The sequence below is a fragment of the Meles meles genome, chromosome 17 (genome assembly GCF_922984935.1).
Source record: "Meles meles chromosome 17, mMelMel3.1 paternal haplotype, whole genome shotgun sequence".
In the NCBI taxonomy this organism is placed as follows: domain Eukaryota; kingdom Metazoa; phylum Chordata; class Mammalia; order Carnivora; family Mustelidae; genus Meles; species Meles meles.
Window position 1 is genome coordinate 38569753 of NC_060082.1, and position 23232 is coordinate 38592984.

Sequence of the window (23232 nt, forward strand, 5' to 3'; positions counted from 1 at the left end):
CTCTCACTGAAATAAATTAATTTAAAGTTTTTTTTTTTTATTTATTTACTTGGTAGACAGAGATCACAAGTAGGCAGAGAGGCAGGCAGAGAGAGAGAGAGAGGAAGGGAAGCAGGCTCCCTGCTGAGCAGAGAGCCCGATGTGGGGCTCGATCCCAGGACCCTGGGATCATGACCTGAGCCGAAGGCAGAGGCTTTAACCCGCTGAGCCACCCAGGCGCCCCTGAAATAAATTAATTTAAAAAGAGAGAGAAAGAAAGAAAGAAAACATCACCTTACTCATTGGCTTTGGAAAGCACATTATTTGGCTCTGACCCAGAGGAATATCATGAGCACCAAGTATATCAAGGACAACCAAGCAATAAGGCTTTCAAAGCCAGAGAGGCAGACATCTCCCTGTTAGTGAAATGTGAGTTTCGTTTTCTTCTCTGTGTGCCCAAAATGGGACAGTTAACACCCTTACTGAACGTAAAGAAAATAACAAAAACCATGACCACACAAACACATGTGCTGCAGGCAGAAATGCCTGATTTCTGGCTATCACTATGGGTTGTGCAGGTTAGCAGGTGTGCTGTGAAAATGCGTTCTGAGCCGCGGAGAACAAAACGCTCACAGATGACCCTCTTCAGGGCTGAAGCAGGAACACTGAAATGTCTGTTCAGGTCTTCTGGAAGAAGGGATGGACAACTGGCGAAGGCAGCCACAGCAGTCAGGGAAGCTGGGAACCAAGAGTCGACGTGGGAGCACGTGCCCCAGCGCCAGAGCTCTTCAGAGCCCAAGATGGGGCTCTCAGAAGGAAGAGCCAGGCCCAAGCCAGCCACTGACCACCTTGGGCACTCGACAGGGCACCAAACTCAACCCTCCCCACAGGACCGCTATCCCCCATCCTGCCCACAAGATCGAGAGATCAGGACTTGAGATCGAGGTACTCACGAGTAGCAATCACATCGCAGGTCAGCAGCGAGGGCTTCCAAACTCACGTCTGCACCCAGGGGTGGTCTGGTGCCATTCTAAGAGAGAAAAATCAGTTTTCATGGAGACTTAATCTGGGCTTTTTCACAGAACAGGTTCTTCATGAAGAGTAATGACCGCTTGACTAAATGAATTATCTTTGATTCCTAGACCAGTGTTGTGAGATTTCTATAAATTCCCAATTTTGAGGGGCGTCTGGGTGGCTCAGTGGATAGAGCCTCTGCCTTCAGCTCGAGGCATGATCCCAGGGTTCTGGGATCGAGCCCCACATTGGGCTCTCTGCTCAGCGGGGAGCCTGCTTCCCCCTCTCTCTGCCTACTTGTGATATCCGTCAAATAAATAAATTAAATAAGATCTTTTTTATTTTATTTATTTGACAGACAAAGATCACAAGCAGGCAGAGAGGGAGGAAGAAGCAGGCTCCCTGCTGAGCAGAGAGCCTGAAGCGGGGCTCGATCCCAGGACCCCGAGATCATGACCTGAGCCGAAGGCAGAGGCTTTAACCCACTGAGACACCCAGGCACCCCATAAATAAAATCTTTTTAAAAAAAAATTCCAATTTTGAGAAACAAGGTTAAGAATCGGACTCCATTTTTTAAAGTTTTATTTATTTTTTATTTATTTGATAGAGAGAAATCACAACTAGGCAGAGAGGCAGGCAGAGAGAGAGGAGGAAGCAGGCTCCCTGCCGAGCAGAGAGCCCGACGTGGGGCTCGATCCCAGGACCCTGAGATCATGACCTGAGCCAAAGGCAGAGGCTTTAACCCACTGAGCCACCCAGGCACCCCATAAATAAAATCTTTTAAAAAAAAAAATTCCAGGGGCGCCTGGGTGGCTCAGTGGGTTAAGCCTCTGCCTTCGGCTCAGGTCATGGTCTCAGGGTCCTGGGATCGAGCCCCGCATTGGGCTCTCTGCTCGGCGGGGAGCCTGCTTCCCCCTCTCTTCTCTGCCTGCCTCTCTGCCTACTTGTGATCTCTGTCTGTCAAATAAATAAATAAAATCTTTAAAAAAAAAAATTCCAATTTTGAGAAACAAGGTTAAGAATCGGACTCCAATATTCAGAAAGCTAAAGGCAAATGGCTGACTGATCTTGTGGAGCTGAGAATCTGTGCAGTCGCAGCAAGAACAGAAACCACCACTTCAACCTTTCTAAAGGGAAAAAACACTTCCTCTGGCCAACTGAATACAGCAAGTACTTCGGTGCAAGGCTGGCAGGTGAGACGGGAAGAACCGTGAACTTGACCAGGGGAGGATGCACACACCCTCTGGGCTCTGTGTGTTCCCAGCCCTTGTCTGCAACTCGATCCAGGCGTTGGTGCCACCTCCCCAATGGCTCATATACCAACAGATGCCAGAAAGGACAGACATCAGGACATGCTTGGAATTCCAGCAACTTATAGGCATATACTTAACGCTACAGATGTAATGACATTTTAGTGACTTAAAATCATGACCAAGATAAATGGCAGGTCTGTGAGTTTTTGCTTTATTATTCTTTTTTATAATGTACACATATATTGCATACACTCCTTCCTTTGTAATAAGTATCACTTTAGGAAACAGCTGAAGAAACACAGAGAAAGTGAGTGAGTCAAAGGGCTCTTAAACTTCAAGGTTAGGTATTTCGCATCAGTATGGTGGGCGCCTCGAGCTGGACCAGAGGGCCAGGCGCCACACGCAGACACACAGCGTCCTATCTCTTCCTCCCGGCTGTACATATTTAACAGCTTCATAAACTCTGTGTCTGCTATGACTTGATAAAACGCAAATGTTCATCTAACACGTAGTCAAGAAACAGTTACGGTTCCCACTCAATCCACATTGACCTGGGAAGGCATCATGAGGAATAAACTCTGTGGGACCTCAGGCAAACAGTCCTGGTGCTCTTTTCTTTTTTCCCTCCCAAGTGGGTAAAACTAGATGGCCAGACTGCATGGACCCTTATAATGTATAAAGTTTCCATTTAGTCAGTTAACCCTGGGGCGCGGAGAGGGGCTTAGGGGGCTCAGGAGTGGCGGGAAGGAAGGAGCACAGCTTCTGAGGCTCTGGTGACAATCTCTCTTCTCTTATTGCAGTAAAATTTGCTTAATGAAACTTACTAGTTTAACCATTTTAAACTGTACAATTTAGTAGCATTAAGTACATTCACAGTGTTGTACAACCATTCATGTCTAGAGCTTCTTCCACCTTCCCCAAATGAAAGGCTAGATGCAGAGCCACTGGCCTGCCCACTCCCACCCCCTCCAGCCCTGGCAACTAACACTCTATGACCATAACCGATAACATACTCTTCCTTAATCTGGAGGTTTTGTTTACAGAAACTCATGCAGTTGCATATTTAACGACATCTCCACTTCTTTGTATGTGTAGTGTACTTCAGTAAAAAGTCTAAAAGAAAGAAATAACATCGGACCAGGAATTAGGAATTCTGAGTTCTAAAGTTCAAATCTGCAACTAAATGGACTTTGGGAAGTTCCTAGAACTTTATAATTTATTTTGGTAATAAAACACAGTAAGTATCTATTTCAAAAACTACAAGAGGAAGGAAAGTTTCCAAATTCATTCTGTGAGGCCAGCATGATCCTGATACCAAAACCAGATAAAGATACCACAAACAAAGAGAACTATAGGCCAATATCTCTGAGGAACATGGATGCAAAAAATTTCAACAAAATATGAGCAAACTGAATCCAAAAGTACATTAAAAAAGACATTCGCCACCATCAAGTGGGATTTCTTCCTGGGACACGAGGGTGATCCAATATTTGCAAATCAATCACTGTGATACATCACATCCACAAGAGAAAGGATAAAAACCATATGATCCTTTCAATAGAGGAAGGAAAAGCATTTGACAAAGTCCAACATCCATTCATGGTAAAAACCCTCAACAAAGTAGGTTTAGAGGGAACATACCCCAACATAATAAAGGCCATATGTGAAAAACCCATGGATTATTATCATCCTAAATGGGGAAAAACTGACCTCTGTGGTCAGGAACAAGACAAGGATGTTCAATCTCACTATTTTTATTCAACATATTATTTTAAGTCCCAGCTGCAGAAATCAGAAAACAGAAAGATATAAATGGCATCTAAACTGGAAAGAAGCAGCAAAATTCACTCTTTGCAGATAACATGATATTCTATGTAGAAAACCCTAAAGACTCCACCAAAAAACTGCTAGAACTGATAAATGAATTCAGTAAAATCAAAAGATACAAAAATCGATGTACAGAAATCTGTTGCATTTCTATACACCAATAATGAAGCAGCAGAAAGAGAAATTAAGAAAACAATCCCATTTATAATTGCACCAAAAAAGAGTAAACTACCCAGGAATAAATCTAACCAAAGAGTTGAAAGACCGATACTCTGAAAAAACACTCATATAAGAAATTGAAGATGGGGGTGCCTGGGTGGCTCAGTTATTAAGCGTCTACCTTCAGCTCAGGTCATGATCCCGGGGCCCTGGGATCAAGTCCCATATCAGGCTCCTGGCTCAGCAGGGAGCCTGCTTCTCCTTCTCCCACTCCCCATGCTTGTGTTCCTTCTTTCGCTGTCTCTCTCTGTCAAATAAATAGATAAAAATCTTAAACAAGAAAAAAAAAAAAAAAAGGGAAGAAGAAGTTGAAGAGGACACAAAAAAAATGGAGACACTCCATGTTCATGGATTGGGAGAACAAGTATTGTTAAAATGTCTCAACCCAAAGCAATCTATACATATACTGCAATCCCTATCAAAATATCAATAGCATTTTTCATAGAACTAGGACAAACAATCCTAAAATTTGTGTGGAACCACAAAAGACTCCAAAGAGTGAAGCAATCTTGGAAAAGCAAAGCTGGAGGCATCACGGTTCTGGACTTCATGTTTTACCACAGAGCTGTAGTGATCAAGACAATATGGTATTGGCACAAAAACAGACACAGAGATCACTGCAACAGAACAGAAAACCCAGGGATGGACCCACAACTCTATGGTCAACTAATCTTCGACAAAGCAGGAAAGAACATCTGACGGGGAAAGACAATCTCTTCAGTAAATGGTGCTGGGAAAACTGGGCAGCTACATGCGGAAGAATGAGTCTAGACCACTTTCCTATACCATACATAAAAAAAGACTCAAATGGATTCAAGACCTGATTGTGAGACCTGAAACCATAAAACTGCTAGAAGAGAACACAGGCAGTACTGTCTCTGACATCAGTCATAGCAATGTTCTTCTAGATAGGTCTCCAGAGGCAAGGAAAATACAAGCAAAATAAATTACTAGGGCTTCATCAAAATAAAAAGCTTCTGCAGAGAAAGGTAATGATCAACCAAAGTACCTGTTTTGTTCATGTTCATGTTCAGGTACTTGTTGATCAAGGCAAACTACTAAATGGCATAAGATATTTGCTTACTACATATCTGATAAAGGGTTAGTATCCAAACTATACAAAGAACTGATACAACTCAACACCCAAAAACCAAATAATCAAATTAAAAAATAGGCAGAAGAGATGAACAGACATTTCACCAAAGACGACATCCAGATGGCCACACAATGAAAAGATGCTCAACATCACCCATCATCAGGGAAATATTAATCAAAACCATGATGAGATACCACCTCACACCTGTCAGATGGTTAAAATGAGTAACACAAGAAAAAACAGGTGTTGGTGAGGATGTGGAGAAAGGAGGACTGCTGGTGGGAATGCAAACTGGTGCACCCATTCCGGAAAACAGTACGGAGTCTCCTCAAAAAATTAAAAATATAACTACCCTATGACCCCAAACAGAAAAATACTAATTCAAAGGGATACACGCACCCTGATGTTTACAGCAGCATTACCTACAACAGCCAAGGTGGGAGCAGCCTAAGTGTCCATCAACAAATGAGTGGATAAAGAGGTGGTATAAATGCATGCACACACTATGGAGTATTACTCAGCCATAAAAAGCATGGAATCTTGCCATTTGCAATGACATGGATGGAACTACAGGGTATAATGCTGAGCAAAATAAGTCAGAGAAAGACAATGATCATGATTTCACTCACAAGTGGAATTTTTTTTTTTTTAAGATTTTATTTATTTATTTGACAGAGAGATCACAAGTAGGCAGAGAGGCAGGCAGAGAGAGACCGGGAAGCAGGCTCCCTGCTGAGCAGAGAACCTGATGCGGGGCTCTATCCCAGGACTCTGAGATCATGACCTGAGCCGAAGGCAGAGGCTTAACCCACTGAACCACCCAGGCATCCCTGACATGTGGAATTTAAGAAACAAACGAGTAAAGGGGGAAAAAAAGAAACAGATTTTTTTTTTAAGATTTTATTTGAGAGAGAGAGAAAACGCAGAGGCAGAGGGAGCAGCAGACTCCCTACTAAGCAGGGAGCCCACTTGGGGCTGACCCCAGGACCCCAAGATCATGACCCAAGCCAAAAGCAGACACCCGACTGACCCAGGTGCCCTGAAACCAACTCTTAACTAGAGACCACACTGACGGTTACTAGAGGTAAGTGTATTTATCATGATGAGCTGGATAATGTATGGAAGTGTTGAGTCACTACACTGTACACCCAAAACAAATATTACACTATAAATAAATATTAACTAACTGGAATTAAAATAATTTTAAAAACCAGTATCTGATCTCCAGATAAACATAATTTTGTGCTACATTTGGGGTGGGGAAGCAGCGAAGGTGGGTGTGTAACAGTGATCTATTGTGACGGAGAGCAGGAATGCAGGGGCTTTCCAGGCTCCCCCAAAGCAGGAAGGCCTAATGGAAAGAGCTTGCGGAGTCCCTCCAGCATCATGAGAAGCAAGAGGCGGGGTAGGGGAGAGGCTGCCTCATCAGGCACAAGCCCTCATTAGATTCTTAAACATTTGTAAGAAACCACCAGCATTACCTTCAGTCCCACAGCACACAGACGCCCCCCCCCCCCCAATACTCCACATGCCGTCTGTCCTGTTATAATCGAAGGTTTGATCTAAGAATAAATTCATGGAGGACTGCTAAAGGATAACTCTTTTGGACGTCTCAACATCTGAATTCAACTCCTGGGTCAAGCTGGACTCTCGCAATGGCTCGCATACCCGCAGAGTGCATTTCTCTGACCTTTCACAAAGCTGTTTTCAACAAATGACTTTGAGTTAGGTCTTCAGCTAACAGGAAGAGAAGCTTCTTCTCATGAAGAGAAGCAGTGTCACAGGGACACTGATGAAAACACTGTCCGTTAAAATTCAGTGTTCTGTTTATGAGGGACAAGAGGAGAACTTGTTCTCACATCTGCACACTGTGGGCAGCTGTCAGCTTTCTAGATATAGGACAACCTTTCAGTGAAATCTTTTGTGACAGCTCATTATACAAAGGAATGCAGTAAATGAGTAATTATCTAAAAGTAGTATTTCAGAAAAATAATTCTTAGAATTTGGATTTCAGAAATTTTCTAATTCTTAGGAAATTTTTTTTTTTTTTTTAGAAAAATAAGTAAGCCGTGGGGCACCTGGGTGGCTCAGTGGGTTAAAGCCTCTGCCTTCGGCTCAGGTCATGATCCTAAGGTCCTGGGATCTAGCCCCGTATCGGGCTGCCTGCTTCCTCTTCTCTCTCTGCTTGCTTCTCTGCCTACTTGTGATCTCTGTCTGTCAAATAAATGAATAAAATCTAAAAAAAAAAAAAAAAAAAGAAAGAAAAAGAAGTAAGCCCTCATATACTGTCACGTGAAAGAAAGTAATCGGCTGCCTTTGTAGACGGTGGTCTACATGGGACACCTCCAAGTTTCAGTACCAACATTACTTTTCAACTAATAGAAATAAGGGCTAAGGAATCTTTGGATCATTAAAATCTTAATTATTCTTGGGGCACAAGTGGCTCAGTTGGTTAAGCATCTGCCCTCAGCTCAGGTCATGATCTCAGGGTTCTGTGATAGAGCCCCGCTTTGGGCTCCCTGCTCAGCGGGGAGCCTGCTTCTTCCTCTCCCTCTGCCTGCTGCTCCCCATACTTGCCCTCCCTCTCTGACAAATACATAACTAAAATCCCTTAAAAAAAAAGTGTCCTTAAAAACAAAGGTTCCCAGGGCGCCTGGGTGGCTCAGTGGGTTAAGCCTCTGCCTTCGCTCAGGTCGTGATCTCAGGGTCCTGGGATCGAGTCCCACATCCGGCTCTCTGCTCGGCAGGGAGCCTGCTTCCTCCTCTCTCTCTGCCTGCCTCTCTGCCTACTTGTAATTTCTCTCTGTCAAATAAATAAATAAAATCCTTAAAAAAAAAAAAAACAAAGGTTCCCAAACCAAACAAAGAGAATGGGACTCCTATTTTAACTGGCGTGCAGAAGCCTCCAAAATGCGTCAAAATTCTAAAATAGCTATCCTGAAAGACCTGTGTCAAAGGTTAATGAAAACTAAAAAGGAGAGGCAGCTAATACAAAAAAGACTGTACGATGTCACTATTCTGCTCGGCACTCCTCCTTCCAGCACTCCTCAGCCTCAACCCCTTTTCACTCAGAGGTCACTATCAAATAGGCTTCTTTTCAAACAAGGCCACCCATAGCCATAGCCACAGCCATGCTCCTGGGGCAGCTTTCAATCCTTGGTCAAAAGTCAAATTCAAGGTCACAGCTAAAAAATTTCCTAAGCGGAAGGCTTCTACACTTGAGTTCTGTGCTAAGATTAGTGGGTTGGTAAGAAGGCAGGAAACAGGATGAGAGGCCACAGATCTGACTCTGAAAGACTATGGAACAAAAGCCAACAAGACCCGCCATAGTGCCTGCACACATACCCTGCCATCCCCCCTTCCCGCCCTGCCAAGAGAGAGGGCTCCCACCCAGCAGAACCAGAGCTGGCAAGGCTCTCAGGGATGGCCCAGTGGGCTGTGACCTCACTCCAGAAACACCCAGGAAACCAGAATTAAAATTAATGGAAAACCTTATCAAAGTCTGAGGGATACCAGAACCACACCTATGCCTTAAGCTGTACGGAGCCTGCAGACAGGATCCTGGGGAAACAGAACAGCCACCAGAGAGTGAACACTCCCACGAGTCCGCCCTCCCAGACCTCTGTCTGTACTATCCAGCAGAAAGAGACAAAACTTTTGCACCCTCTCTGGTGATGTCTCTTAAGTCCAAGGGGTGGTTCAATACTGCCAGAAATATTTAAAAAGATTGTTTCAGTACTTGGTCAAACTGGAAGCTGATACTCAGAGCCTGACAGGAATGTTTTTTTCAGCCCTCTCTTCTGAGCTAAGCTAAGCCAATGTCACCAGACGGAAGGAAACGCCTTCTGTAGGGTTTGTGGAAGGATTCCTAAAACTCTTAAAACATAAAAACTAACCCAAATATTTGGAGCTTTTACTCCCTCCAGTTCACATGATCTAGGATAATCTTTGGTGACTAAAAGCTACTTCCAGTTTGTTGGTTTAATTAAAACAGCCACGTCTTTGGAGTTATTAACACTAAATAAAATAAAACTTCTTTTCCACTCGGGCTTACTAATCAAGTAAGTTCCTGTTACCTATTACAAAATCGGCTGCCCCCAAAACTAACTTGAAATGACTTTGTGTCCAAAGTCAGTGAAATTTTCCAAAGTAATCAAAGCACAACTGTTACAAACAAATGATTTTATTTTATTATTTTTTTAAAAGATTTTATTTATTTATTTGACAGAGAGAGATCACAAGTAGGCAGAGAGGCAGGCAGAGAGAGAGGAAGGGAAGCAGGCTCCCTGCTGAGCAGAGAACCCGATGTGGGACTCGATGCCAGGACCCTGAGATCATGACCTGAGCCGAAGGCAGTGGCTCAACCCACTGAGCCACCCAGGAGCCCCACAAACAAATGATTTTAAAAGATGTAAATGGGTGAAATTTTCAGTAAATAGTTCCCAAAGATCTTCTGGTTACCCAAAACCTTAAAGTTTTATTAGTTAAGTTAAATGATGAGTTCAGTGAAATTCACTGTCTAGATCATCTGCAAATGAAATACTGAAACATTATTAACACCAGGTTCATCTACATTTGGTTTCCTTTGCGGAGTAGCAAAAGATATTTGGAACTGTTAGAAAACATGTTTTGTGTCACCCAAAAGTTTACTGTGAGAAAACATACATTTCTAGAAAATATGAACAGTATTCGTAAATTTGCCAAGGCACAGAACAGACAGTCCACAATTGCTTACTTCTTAATTTTCATTACAAATTAAGGTTTGTAAGAGTTAAAAAGAATTTTACAGGTGATCAAGGTGAGTAAGATTGAATACTTTTACGGGTTAAAAAGCTTTAGTACCAATATTGTACTTAGGTAGAACTAAACCTTAATTTTCTCTCATCTGCAGAAGGGCGAGTTTTCTTGGATTATTGGCCTTTTTTTTTTTTTAAAGATTTTATTTATTTATTTGACAGAGAGAAATCACAAGTAGCAGAGAGGCAGGCAGAGATTGGGGTGGAAGCAGGATCCCTGCTGAGCAGAAAGCCCAATGTGGGGCTCCATCCAAGACCCTGAGATCATGATCTGAGCTGAAGGCAGAGGCTTAACCCACTGAGCCACCCAGGTGCCCTTGGTTTGCTCTTAAATAAGAAATTATAGGGACACTTGGGTGGTTCTGTCGGTTGAGCATCTGACTCTTGATTTTGGCTCAGGTCCTGATCTCAGAGTCGGAAGACTGAGTCCCACTTCAGGCTCTGTGCTAATCATGGAATCCGACTGGGATTCTGTGTCCCTCTCTCTCTGCCCCTCCCCCCCTCAAAACAAGGGGGGGAATTATATAAGGATTTAATTTTCGATATTTGCCTGAGAGGTATTTAAGTATCACCACGTTTAAGAACGTAACCAGAGGTTTCACAATGGTTACCTTGTGAACACCCTGTGATACTACTCAACCAAGTGTTTTAAACCTTTGATACCTTTTTTTTTTTTTTAATGTTTATTCGACAGAGAGAGATCACAAGTAGGCAGAGAGGCAGGCAGAGAGAGAGGAAAGCAGGCTGCTCGCTGAGCAGAGAGCCTGATGTGGGGCTCCATCCCAGGACTCTGGGATCATGACCTGAGCTGAAGGCAGAGGCTTTAACCCACTGAGCCACCCAGGCGCCCCAAACCTTTGATACTTTTGACAAACTTGCCAATTTCAAATCTTAAATGAAGTCTTTTTAACTTAGGGCTAATTCTGAAATTGACTGAAGGGCCCCTAGAACATCTCCAAAGATTTCTTCTCTCCTTATGAAGAGGGAGATGTCAAATGATGGCTTACTTGCTATGTTGTCGGTGGGGGGACGGGTGAGTCCTGCGGGGTACCAGCCTTGTTTACAGTGTACTGTGTGGGCATGTAACTCTTGCAGAAATGACATGAGACTCCTGGAATCTGGTATGTCCAGTATAATGTTACCATTGTCTTCCCAGTTGTCATTTGAAAATTCTGTTACAGAAACAACTAAATCTCCTGTCAATCCCATCATAATGGACTCTAATTGATCTTTAACAATGGAGGTTTTTTTGAAGTTGTCTGTCATTTACAGAGTTATTGTGTTAGTTGGATGCTTTTGCAATAATGTTCCTGCCAAAGTGGGTCACCTTCAAGGAGGTTCATGGAAAACCCTCCGGCAAATACAGGTTTCCAGTAACTTCATAAAAATGAATGGTGCAATCGCTTCTCCGCCTTTTGGCTAAGATCAAGTGTAAAAATGAATTGCGCAAGAATTTCTGGAACTGAAGGCAAAACCTGGACTCATACAGAACAAGAATTAATAACACGGGGCTGAATAAACTAAGGATTACAGTTTTTACGACTCTTGCCAGAAGCGCTGCTGGTTCTTTAATATTTTATTTTTCCTGATCTGAGGAACCATAGATGACTTAACAGCAGTTTGGAAAAGCCTTTATAAACAGAGACGAAACATTTACTTTTCTCCCAGCCTGATCCCCCTCAAATTAAAAAATGAAGGTAACTGTAGAGAAACACTCATTCGTACCTTTGTCCTTAGTCCGTTCTAATCTTGTTAACTGCCGCTGAGACTTTGTGACTAGACCTGTGACTAGACCGGGTCCTGAATTGTTTCCTCATCATCTGCTCACGACTCTCCACCGTAACATTTCTGGTTTCCCCACCACTATGGATCAGAATCACTAAGAACAAAGACTGCCTTCCAGCCCCCATGGACCGCCCCATGCTAGGCGGCCCTCCCGAGGCAGGCCGCCTCCAGAATTGAGGGTTTCGACTCTGCATAAGCAGCACCCAGCTGAAGAATGTCACCTGACATCTGGTCTGCCGCAGCTGGAGACCTCAAGTCAAAGTGATGGGAAGAGAAGCAGGCAACGTCGAGGTGGACTGCTTCCCCCTATGTCCCCAGAGGAAACCTTCACACTTCAACTAACCACAAAACCCTTTCTTCTTTTCCCTCTGCCCTGGCATTGGCCAAAAAGGTACTGGGGGAGAGACGGGTAATCCAACTTCCAATCGACTGTTGGACTTGCCATGATACTCCTGCCTCAGTTTCTCTTGAACAAATTCAGTCCCTCTCTACTGTGCCTGACTCTCTGAGCCCTGGGTCCATTCTCCTGTCTCTGATTAACAGCCCTATGATCCAGCAATTGTAGTAGTGGGTATTTACCTACAGAATACAAAAATACTAACTCAAAGGGATAAACACAGCAGGCATAACCTGAATAAAACAGTCCATGTGGTCTATAGACCCTTAAATTTCACTGGACTCTGGCTGTAGCAAAAGGCCCTCATGATTCAAACTTAGCTCCCTCTGGCAGGTCCCAGGTTCCCTGAAATGGGCAGGAATAAAAGTAAATGCAGCTAAGATCAGGAACCTCTCCTTCACTCTTGAAAATATTACTGAATCTGCTCCTACAGCAGAGCTATTCAACAAAAACCCGTAGAATCTGGCCAAAGTTGATTCTGACAGTAGCATCGCACTTGATTTTATAAAAAGAGGAGGTGTCCACACTGTGGCCAAGACCGTGTGCCCCACACTTCTGGGGACGCTGAAGCTCAGCAACATAAAGTCACCAAACAGGCTACTTGGCTTACAAAAAGTAAATCCTTCAAGAGGGTCTTTCTCTGACTTGATTTTGATTGGTGTGGGTCTTGGGATCATGGCTCCAAAGTGCACCCAAAGGGCACTGGGCACTGTTCTGCTTATAATAACCAGAGCTGGCTCCCTAGCATGCTGTATGCCCTCAAAGGCTTCAGATGCATGTTCACGGCCACTAAGAACCCAGCCCATGAGCTCCCTAGGAACAGAGAGTCAGAAACGGGACTAAGACAATGACTCACTAAGCAGCAGTGAGCCTGAAGTCATGACCTGTGCTTACCAGAGAGCATTAGCAAACACTGAGAACTTCGGAGAGGAGGGGCGCCAGGGCCATATATTTTTATCACATCCTCAGGTAGGCTGAAGGTAGGACCAAAAGTGGGAGAATTGTTAAAAAAGAGGCAAGGCCACGAACGGAATCAGTTGTGCCAAGTCCTAGTCAGCAAACCAAGACTTAACACCCAACTCAACTGCAGGTGTAGCCTCTCCCAGAAGGTCCCATCACCTTCAACCCCTGGGTCTGGAACTCCTGGTCTACACCAACAAGGAGACAAAGGGAGGGATCCCTTCAGCTCCAGGTCCCCAGGAGTGAGGAGACCCCGATTGCAGGAAGGGGACCTTCAGCCCCGGGTCCTCACCAGCAAGGGGACCTCCTGACGCAAGGAGGATATCAGCCGCGGGTCTCGGTCAGTGAGGGAATCCTCTGACCAACAGGTCCAAACTAGTGAGACAATCCCCCCACACCCTGCAACAGACCCTTCTGACCCCTTAGGGAGGTAACTTGGTATGAAACGACATAGTCCTTCCTAATATACTTCCTTGTCCCACCTCCTTTCTGCTTTAAAAAAATCTTTCTTTTCCTACAGCTCTTTGGGAGCTCCTTTCTACCTGCTGGATGGTATGCTGCTGATTCATGAACTGAAGAATTATGCCAATTTGATCTTTAAATTACTCGGTTCAACTGTGCTGCTTAAGAAGAACAGTGTAAAGTACTAATGGCAAAGAACTGTACACTTCACAATGGTTAATGGCAGTAATGTCTCTGATACTGGCCGTAGAAACATTTCTAGATCCGTCTCCTCAGGCAAGGGAAAGTCAAGGGAAATTGCATTACTACATGAAGATAAAATCGTCTATACAGCAAAGGAACCATCAACAAAATGACAAGATAACCTACCCGAATGGGAGGTAACTGCAAATGACCTATCTGATATGTCAAAATACATAAATACATAAAGAACTTTATACCCCTAATAATCCTATTAAAATGGGCAGAAGACATGAACAGACACTTCTCCAAAGAAGACAAGAGAGACAGCCAACAGACACATGAATAGATGTTCAACGTCACTGATCACCGGGGAAGTACAGATCAAAACCGCAGTGAGATCCCACCTCACACCTGTCAAAGTGGCTAAAATCAACAACACAAGACACAACAGGTGTTGGGGAGGACATGGAGAAAGGGGAACCCTTGAGCACTGTTGGTGGGAATGTAAACTGGTGCAGCTGCTCTGGAAAACAGTAGGGAAGGTTCTCAAAAAATTACAAATAAATCTACCCTACAATCCAGCAACTGCACTACTGGGTATTTACCTAAGAATACAAAAGTACTAATTCAAAGGGACACGTGCACCCCGATGTTTATAGCAGCATTATCTACAATAGCCAAGATATGGCAGCAGCCCCGCTGTTCACTGAGTGAGGAATGGATAAAGATGTGGTATAATGAAATACTCAGCCATAAAAAAGAATGAAATCTTGCCATTTGAAACGACATGGGTGGAGCTACAGAGTACAATGGTTAAGTGAAATAAATCCATCAGAGAAAGACAAACACCATATGATTTCACTCATATATGGAATTTAAGAAAACAAAGTGGAAAAAAGGAAAGAGAGAGACAGAGGCAAACCAAGAAACAAACTCTTCACTCCAGAAAACACACTGATGGTCACCAGAGGGGGTGGGTGGGTAGGGGAGTGGGTGATGTAACAGATGGGAACTGAAGAGTGCACCTGTCGTGATGGGCACCGGCTGTCACATGGAAGTGCTGAATCACTATAGTGTGTGCGCTGGGATCTAATATTACATTATGTTAATTATACTTCAATTAAAAAGATGATTAAAATGGTAAATTTAAGTTAAACATATTTTATCACAAGTAAGAAAAAGAAGTTAGGACCCCTTTACAATTATTCCTAGAATTCTGAATAAGCACAGATTTATAGAACATGGATTCAAAGGCATTTTGTGTTATACCATTACTTTTCCTTCTTTTTTTTACTTACTTTCAAGACTATTATTTATTTATTAGAGAGAGCAAGTGCATGCGTGCATGATTCGGGGGCGGGCAAAAGAAGAGGGAGAAGCACACTCCCACTGAGCAGGGAGCCCGATGTGGGACTCGATCCCAGCATCCTGGGATCGTGACCTGAGCCAAAAATAGATGCTTAACCCACTGACTGAGCCACCCAGGTGCCCCCCCCCCCTTTTTTGTTTTTTAAAAGATCTATTTATTTGAGAGAAAGAGAGCAAGCACAGGCAGAGGGAAAGGAAGAGGGAGAAAATCCCAAGCAGACTCCTGCTGAGCACAGAGCGTGATGCGGAGCTCCATCTCATGACCCTGAGATCACAACCTGAATTGCAACAAGAGTTGGATGCTCAACCGAATGAGCCACCCAGGCACCCCTATAACTTTTCTTTTTTTTTTTTTTAAAGGTTTTATTTATTTATTTGACAGACAGAGATCACAAGTAGGCAGAGAAGCAGGCAGAGAGAAAGGAGGAAGCAGGCTCCCTGCTAAGCAGAGAGCCCGATGCGGGGCTCGATCCCAGGACCCTGGGATCATGACCTGAGCTGAAAGCAGAGGTTTTAACCCACTGTGCCACCCAGGCGCCCCTATAACTTTTATTTCAATGATTATATCTATATTTAATCACAGACACCTGTCCTTTGTCATATAATACATTCTGGAGTCAGAATGTTATCTATTTACTTAGTTGATTGTAAAAAAATAAAGGAAGGAAAATTAACATCATCTTACCACGATAACATGGTAATTGTTATTTTGGAGTTTCTTGCCAATCTCTGGACACACCCATGGAAATGTACCCCTCTGTATCCTGCTCATCATTAAACTGGAAACAACAGCTGAACATTTCAAATGCCTGGAACACTGTTATGAGGTTCACAGACATTGTCTATTATACCTGATATTCTTAGCTCATGAAAATTTAACAGGTAATGTTTCTAGATGAGATTTTAAGATATATTTTTAGTCTTCTGGGACACACTGTAAAAAAAAGGAAACAAATGGCAATTTTGAGTCTTTTAGTGGGATTTACTGCTATTTTAAAGACTATGTATTATCTCAAAGCACTTGGCAGACATTTTGTTTTAATTACATTTATTAAGGAAGAAATAGAAGTTTAAAAAAATTCCCTTTGTCCAAGGGGCTTTTGGTGATAAATATCTTTCTATCACATTATTACCAAACATACCAAGTAAGTGATTTGTTATTGCTAATTTTTTTTTTTTTTAAGATTTTATTTATTTATTTGACAGAGAGAGATCACAAGTAGATAGAGAGGCAGGCAGAGAGAGAGAGAGAGGGAAGCAGGCTCCCTGCTGAGCAGAGAGCCCGATGTGGGACTCGATCCCAGGACCCTAAGATCATGACCTGAGCCGAAGGCAGCGGCTTAACCCACTGAGCCACCCAGGCTCCTGCTAATTTTCTCTTAAGAAACAGACTCCAAGGGTGCCTGGGTGGCTCAGTGGGTTGAAGCCTCTGCCTTCGGCTCAGGTCATGATTCCAGGGTCCTGGGATCAAGCCCTGCATCAGGCTGTGGTCAGCAGGGAGCCTGCTTCCCCCACTCTCTCTCTGCCTACTTGTGATCTCTGTCAAATAAATAAATAAAATCTTAAAAAAAAAAAAAAAGGAAAAGAAAGAAACAGACTCTAAAAGATACTGAGAAGTTGCTTTGACCTATGAGTCTTTTCAGACTTCTAGGACCAAGATGAGAGAATTTTACTGTCCTCTCCCCCTACAATTTCACGTTATCAGTAAGAGAAGAGGAAACTGTATATATAACAATCTGGGGAACTGGAGTAAAAATCTAGCAAACTTTAGCACCAAAAGGGTAAACACTGAAAATGCCACTTTTCCTCAGTTCAGGCAGATTCACAGAGTGTGTCCAGGCAGACGGTCTGACTGTGTTCTCTCCTGGCAATCAGAGGTTCTGCATCCTGTCCCTCTGCCAGCTCTGGCCCTAGCTATCAACATAGACCTGTGAACAGAACATCCCAGAAGGAGGGGAGATTGGGGAGGACAGTAGGGAGAAGAGGGGAAGGGGAGAGGACGGTGGAGGCAGGAGGGTGGAGGTGGGAGGGTGGGTGCTGCAGGATGATCAGCCCTCTGTCCCGAGGTCAGGTGCCCAGGCGCTGAGAACTTTCCCTCTGTGGGTCTGTGTGTGAGGCTCCGAGGCTCCCGTGGGAGCACACGGCACACGCTTAACTGAAGCAAAAATACTCACTAGGGTCCAAAGGGAGGATATCACCGAAAGCCCTCCTTTGCCTTTATCACTGATAGATGCTGAGAACTGACCACCAACAGCCCAAACCACAGTGCTACAGAAAGCTGCTTTTAAAGTCACACTGATTTTCCTAATAAAATGTCTTTCTCTGTCTTTTCATTCCATATTCCCAGCTTGTGTGTGGAAGTTGCCCAAAGGACGGCTGTCTCTAATTCTACACTCTTCCTCCTAAATCTCCACATTTACGCCAGGTAAATGGTTCTTTAACCACCCCCCACACACTATATGCTCGCAAGAGAACGTCTGGAAATACAAGGCCAGGACTGACAAAGGATGGGGCCTGAGACCATCAAGGGGCTCACCGCCACCTGAGAATGTCCACACTCACAGCCAGTTGGTGGTGGTCCCCTGAACACACACGATGTCACATAACATGGACATCAACACAGTGCCCTGCATCATGATGTCTGCACGCAGACACTGCAGCGTCCAAGCATCCAGACCCTTGTCCCACTGACACAGCTGTCACTCAAAGACAGAGACAGCAATCTCTGTCCCCATAGTCCAGCCTTCCTTCCAGATGAGACTGAAGACACCCTATCACAGCAGTATGGCCACCTTAAAGCGACTTGGAACAAAGGCCCCTGCACCCTCCCCAAACCTGAGACCACAAACCACTGAACCCACAGAGCCAAATGCCCACAGCTCTCCCCGCGCAGCGATCCAACGATGTGTGGGGCTGGTGGATGGACCGAGCCGGACCACACAGACGAAGCCCTATAACCCCACCCCTGGGTTGCCCAGTGCCCATATGTCAGTGGACTTTCTTCTTCACATAGCTGAAACCCCTGGGTGGTTCAGCCCCTCTACTGTCCTCCGTGCCACGGGAATGAATGGGCCTGTGTTGCTTTGTAAGCGTGCGTGTCACCCTCTGGTCTAGGAGATGCGCTCCTCAGAGGGGAGGCCTGAGTCCGAGGACTTCCTGTCCTCAGCAAGCCCACACCATCAGGAGCACATACTTCCCGCGCACAGCATTCTATTACCTTCTTTTCTCGATAACTTTGCCTTTGACGTGGGGTGCTTTTACCCGAGTCTGAGGGCTAATAACTGCAGCAAATGACAATGGGATTCTAGCTGAAGGACGCTGTCAGACTGTCCTGTGGTGCTGAGCAGCCCACAGAGGAGAACACGAGGGAAAACAGTATCAGTCATCACTGTGGGTCCGAATGTGTGCGGCCCTGAGTACCCACAGCTCCCGTCGGGCATGCCTCCTCCAGTCCGTGCCTGTATTTAGTGCTCGCCCAGGGGCAAGAGTGGAAGGATTTTCTGGCCACCAGAACTACCGAGAGCTCATGGAAACAAATTAGGAGCACATGCACGTGTCTGTGTTTGTACACTCACACTTTAACCAAAGCAAACAACGCCTCAGAGACAGCTCCAGGAAGGAGCCCAGGACAGGGACGAAATGCCGCGTGCACTTGTCACAGAACCCGCTGGCCACGGACCCAAGGACGCATGTGACAGCAGGGCTACATGGCTGTGGCTCTGCAGACGTCCTGGGTCGGGTACTTCGTGCTGTGGGGCTGCTTGGCATACCATCACCCGCACCTGGGCCCCAAACGAGTGTCCCCAGATGCTGCCCGGGAGGTGGGCTATTGGGAGTCAGATTGCCCTGGGTCAAAGCCATGTGACTTCATGTCTCTGAAGCCATGCTGGTGGTGGCTAGAGGGCTCTCCTGACCTTCCAGGCTCGAGCCGACTCTCTCGCCAGGAGACTGACCAAGCACCAGAACCTCCTCCTTCCCAGACTCTCACTCACTCAGTGGCCCAAACAGAGAGTTTCTCCGGCTCTGTCTTTGCCCCTCAACTCTACAGTCAGTTCAGCATCCTATTCGTTCACACCAGACCCAGTTCTCACACGTGTCCTTTTTGCCGTGCCAGACAGGGCTTTGCGTCTGGTGCACCTCCCTTCACAGCCTCTGGCTTCACTTCCTCCAAGCAGTCTTCCAAGCAGTGAGACCTGAGGCCTCCACCCAAAGGCTAGTCCCCCTTGCACCCCTCACGTTCCCCCGCACCCCCTCGTTTGGAAGGTGGCAGCAAACACTCACTGCTCCATGCAATTTTAGGTAATGAAAGCCTGGAATCTTCCTCTGCCATTACAGAAAGAGAATACTACACACGTGTAAGCTTTAACGTTTACTAGTGGCAACCAAATAAAGGCATGAACCATTCTGTCCCACTCTTGGTTTCAGCTCAGCTTGTGATCTCAGGGTCGTGAGACTGAGTCCTGCTCAGCATGAAGTCTGTTTAAGACTCTTCTCCCTCTCCATCTGCTCCCTCACCCCTACTCTCTCTCAAACAAACAAACGAAAAATCTTAAAACAAAATGAGAGTAGGGAAAAAAAAAAAGAAGTGGTTCTGCTGCTTACTGGTTTTCCTGATCTTTTTACGTTTTTAACCCTTAGGGTGCTATTTTAGGAAATAATATCATTTATGGAGAAAAACATTTACTGGAGGTTTGATAATTGTTTTAGCTTTGCCTTTTTTTACATTAAAGAAAGTTGGGGGGGGGCGCCTGGGTGGCTCAGTGGATTAAGCCGCTGCCTTCAGCTCGGGTCATGATCTCGGGGTCCTGGGATCGAGCCCCACATCGGGCTCTCTGCTCGGCAGAGAGCCTGCTTCCCCTTCAATTTCTGCCTGACTCTCTGCCTACTTGTGATCTCTCTCTCTCTGTCAAATAAATAAATAAAATCTTTAAAAAAAAAAGAAAGTTGGGGCACCTGGGAGTCTCAGTTGTTAAGCGTCGGCCTTTGGCTCAGGTCATAATCCCGGGTCCTGGGATCGAGCCCCACATTGGGCTCCCTGCTCAGTGGGAAGTCTGCTTCCCCCTCACCTACTCCCCTCCTTTTATTTCCTCTCTTGCTGTCCTTCTCTGTCAGATAAATAAAATCTTAAAAAAAAAAAAAGATTTAAAAAAATGTGAATGCACATTATTTTTGTAGCCATACAATTTAGGGTGATTTGCTTTCTTCTTTGTATTTTGTCCATATTGTTTATTATTTTTATAAAAATAGCAACATGAATACTATAAAGGCATCATAAAGCTGGTGTGCACCGGGGTGACTGGCTGGCTCAGTCGGTAGAGTGCTGACCCTTCATCTTGGGGGCATGAGTTCGAGGCTCATGTTAGGTGTAGTTTACTTAAAATAAAGGAGGAGGGATCCTGGGTGGTTCAGCTGGTTGAGCGCCCGATTCTTGGTTTCAGCTCAGGTCATGATCTCTGGGTTGTGGGACTCAGCCCTACATCAGGCTCTGGGCTCGGTGCAATCGGCCCGAGATTCTCTCCCTCTGGCCCTCCCCCAATGCACTCACATTCTCTCTCTCAAATAAATGAAATCTTTAAAAAAAAAGCTGGCATATACAAACACGGAGGACAGATTCAACACTGTGATTGAGACTCAGTTTCCGTGGACATTTATAACAGGCCTGTATCTATTCACTTCTCAGCTACAAAAGTTTCTATTCCATTTAAAATTCCTCTAAGGGCAATTTCTCTAAAGTAACAATCAAAGATTCAAAAGAACAAAAAAGTGTGATTAGAGTAAAATCTCAAATATATCAGTCAAGCATTTAAGTCTAAATATCCCTTTTATTTTAAGCAAATAAAATGAATGGACAGTCTCTTCAATTATCTAAACCATTCACCTTTTCTTTGGGAGACACAGGCTGAACAAATATTTAAAGCTACAGATACCTGTGTGTATCTAAAAGGAGAGAAACACATGAAACCATGCCATTTCCTTTACTCACTTTTGTAATGGTTTTTAGGATGGCCAGACGGTCTGCAGGAGGTGGCAAACCCACAAACAGTGTTTTGTCCAGGCGTCCGGGGCGCAGGATCGCAGGGTCAATGATGTCTAGAGAAGATGGGAGGGTCAAGTCTTCAATAAATTAACTATAATCTTTTAAAAAATATAATTAACATGAGATGTGGGAAGATGACTTTTTAAAAAGAAAAAATTGATAAATTAGACTTTATTAAAACTAAAAGTTCCTCCTCATGAAAGTATATCCTTCAGAAAAGTCCAGCCCATGTTTCTGCCCAAACCCACGAGCCACCAGGGTTCTCTGGCTCAGATGAGGACCCACCACGTGAGCCTGGAATTCCCGCGGGATTCTCTCCTTCCTTTGACCCTGATAACTTGTCCCCATTCTGACAGGGGGACTCCCATTACCCTGTCCTCAGCGGCCAAGTGTCACAACCTCTGACTGGCCCTATCTCTGAACTTCCCCTCTCTGGGACCCACTGCAATGCCCCTAGGGTTATCTTCTAAAACACCTGCCGACCACCCGCTGTGGCAGAACCAAGCCCGTATCTCTCACCACTGGAGGAAGGCCCTTAAGGACCGGATCCTTCCATCCTAGTTCCCTCTCTCCTCACAGTCTCCCCAACTCCCACACCCCATTGACCAGACCTCTCTCTCTCTGTTCCCTAAACAACCTAGAAGCCTCAAGCCTTCTTCTCCTTGCTCTCAGTGGTTCCTTTCTCCGAAATATTTTCTTCCTCATTTACACATAGTGGGATTCTCAAACAATGCTTCCTCCAGCAAGCCTTCCCTGAGTCCCCCAGAAGAAACTCTTGCCCTCGTTTGTCCTCACCAGACTCTTGGTAGCAGGAGCAAAGAGCAAGCTCCAAACTCTGCCTGACACTGAAGTTCATTAGGTACATTCCTGATTCCTCCGTGAAGAGGCCCTCAACCATTCCAGAGAGGCTTCACAAAGCTCACTATGATAAGACCACTGTTCACGCACAAGTGCACCTATAAATAATGGGTCTCCTGTTTTCTAATGAACAAACTCAGACTTCTTTCTAGCTGAAATTCTGATTCTGATTCTGATTCTGAAGGGTCTGTGCAGTGTTCAGCCAATTTTTAATGTTCTTCGGTTGCTGAGTTTTGAGAATCCATTCTATGTTCCAGATATAAATCCTTGATCACATATACACTTTGTAAGTATTTTCTCCTAGTCAGTGCAGTTTTGTTCTTGTGTTCACTCAGTGGCATCTTGTGAAGAGCAGTTCAATTTATCTTTTTGCTCTAAAAGATTGTGCTTTTGGGGTCACATCGAAGCAATCTTCACTTATCCATGGTAGGAAACATTTCTCTCCTGTTTTCTTCCTGGAATTTTACAGCTCTGAGTTGTCACTGATCTTTGGTCCATTTTGAGTTAATTTTTATGCGTGGGAAGAGGTGTGTGTATTAAAGGTGATTTTTATCGCATATGGTTTTTTTTTTAATTTTATTTGTATATTTGACAGAGAGAGACAGTGAGAGAGGGAATACAAGGAGGGGAAGTGGGAGAGGGAGAAGCAGGCTTCCTGCCAAGCAGGGAGCCCAATGTGGAGCGCTGGGATCATGACCTGAGCTGAAGGCCAACGCTTAATGACTAAGCCACCCACGCGCCCCATCTTTTCTTTATTAAAGATTTTATTTATTGGGCGCCTAGGTGGTTCAGTGGGTTAAAGCCTCTGCCTTCGGCTCAGGTCGTGATCCCAGTTCTGGAATCAAGCCCCACATCAGCCTCTCTGCTCAGGAGGGAGCCTGCTACCCACCTGCCACCCACCCATCCCCGACCTCTGCCTACTTGTGATCTGTCTGTCAAATAAATAAATGAGATCTTTAAAGAAAAATTTTTTTTTTACTGACTTGAGAGACAGAGAG

General features: G+C 44.7%; 1 protein-coding gene across 12 annotated transcripts in view; it reads right to left on the reverse strand.

Moving 5' to 3' along the window:
- NVL (nuclear VCP like) overlaps window positions 1-23232 on the reverse strand; it is a 104432-nt gene that overhangs the window by 13356 nt on the left and 67844 nt on the right. For 10 of the 12 annotated variants that reach the window (XR_006815524.1, XM_045982534.1, XM_045982529.1 and 7 more), the window contains 2 exons: window positions 21323-21429; window positions 933-1009 (listed from right to left, as the gene is read on the reverse strand). Coding sequence is in view for 9 of the 12 variants with exons in the window: in XM_045982534.1 (XP_045838490.1) it covers window positions 933-1009; window positions 21323-21429 (184 nt within the window). In the remaining 3 variants the exon portion in view is untranslated. The remainder of the gene's footprint in view (window positions 1-932; window positions 1010-21322; window positions 21430-23232) is intronic. The other 2 variants (XR_006815526.1, XR_006815525.1) reach the window with 1 other exon arrangement.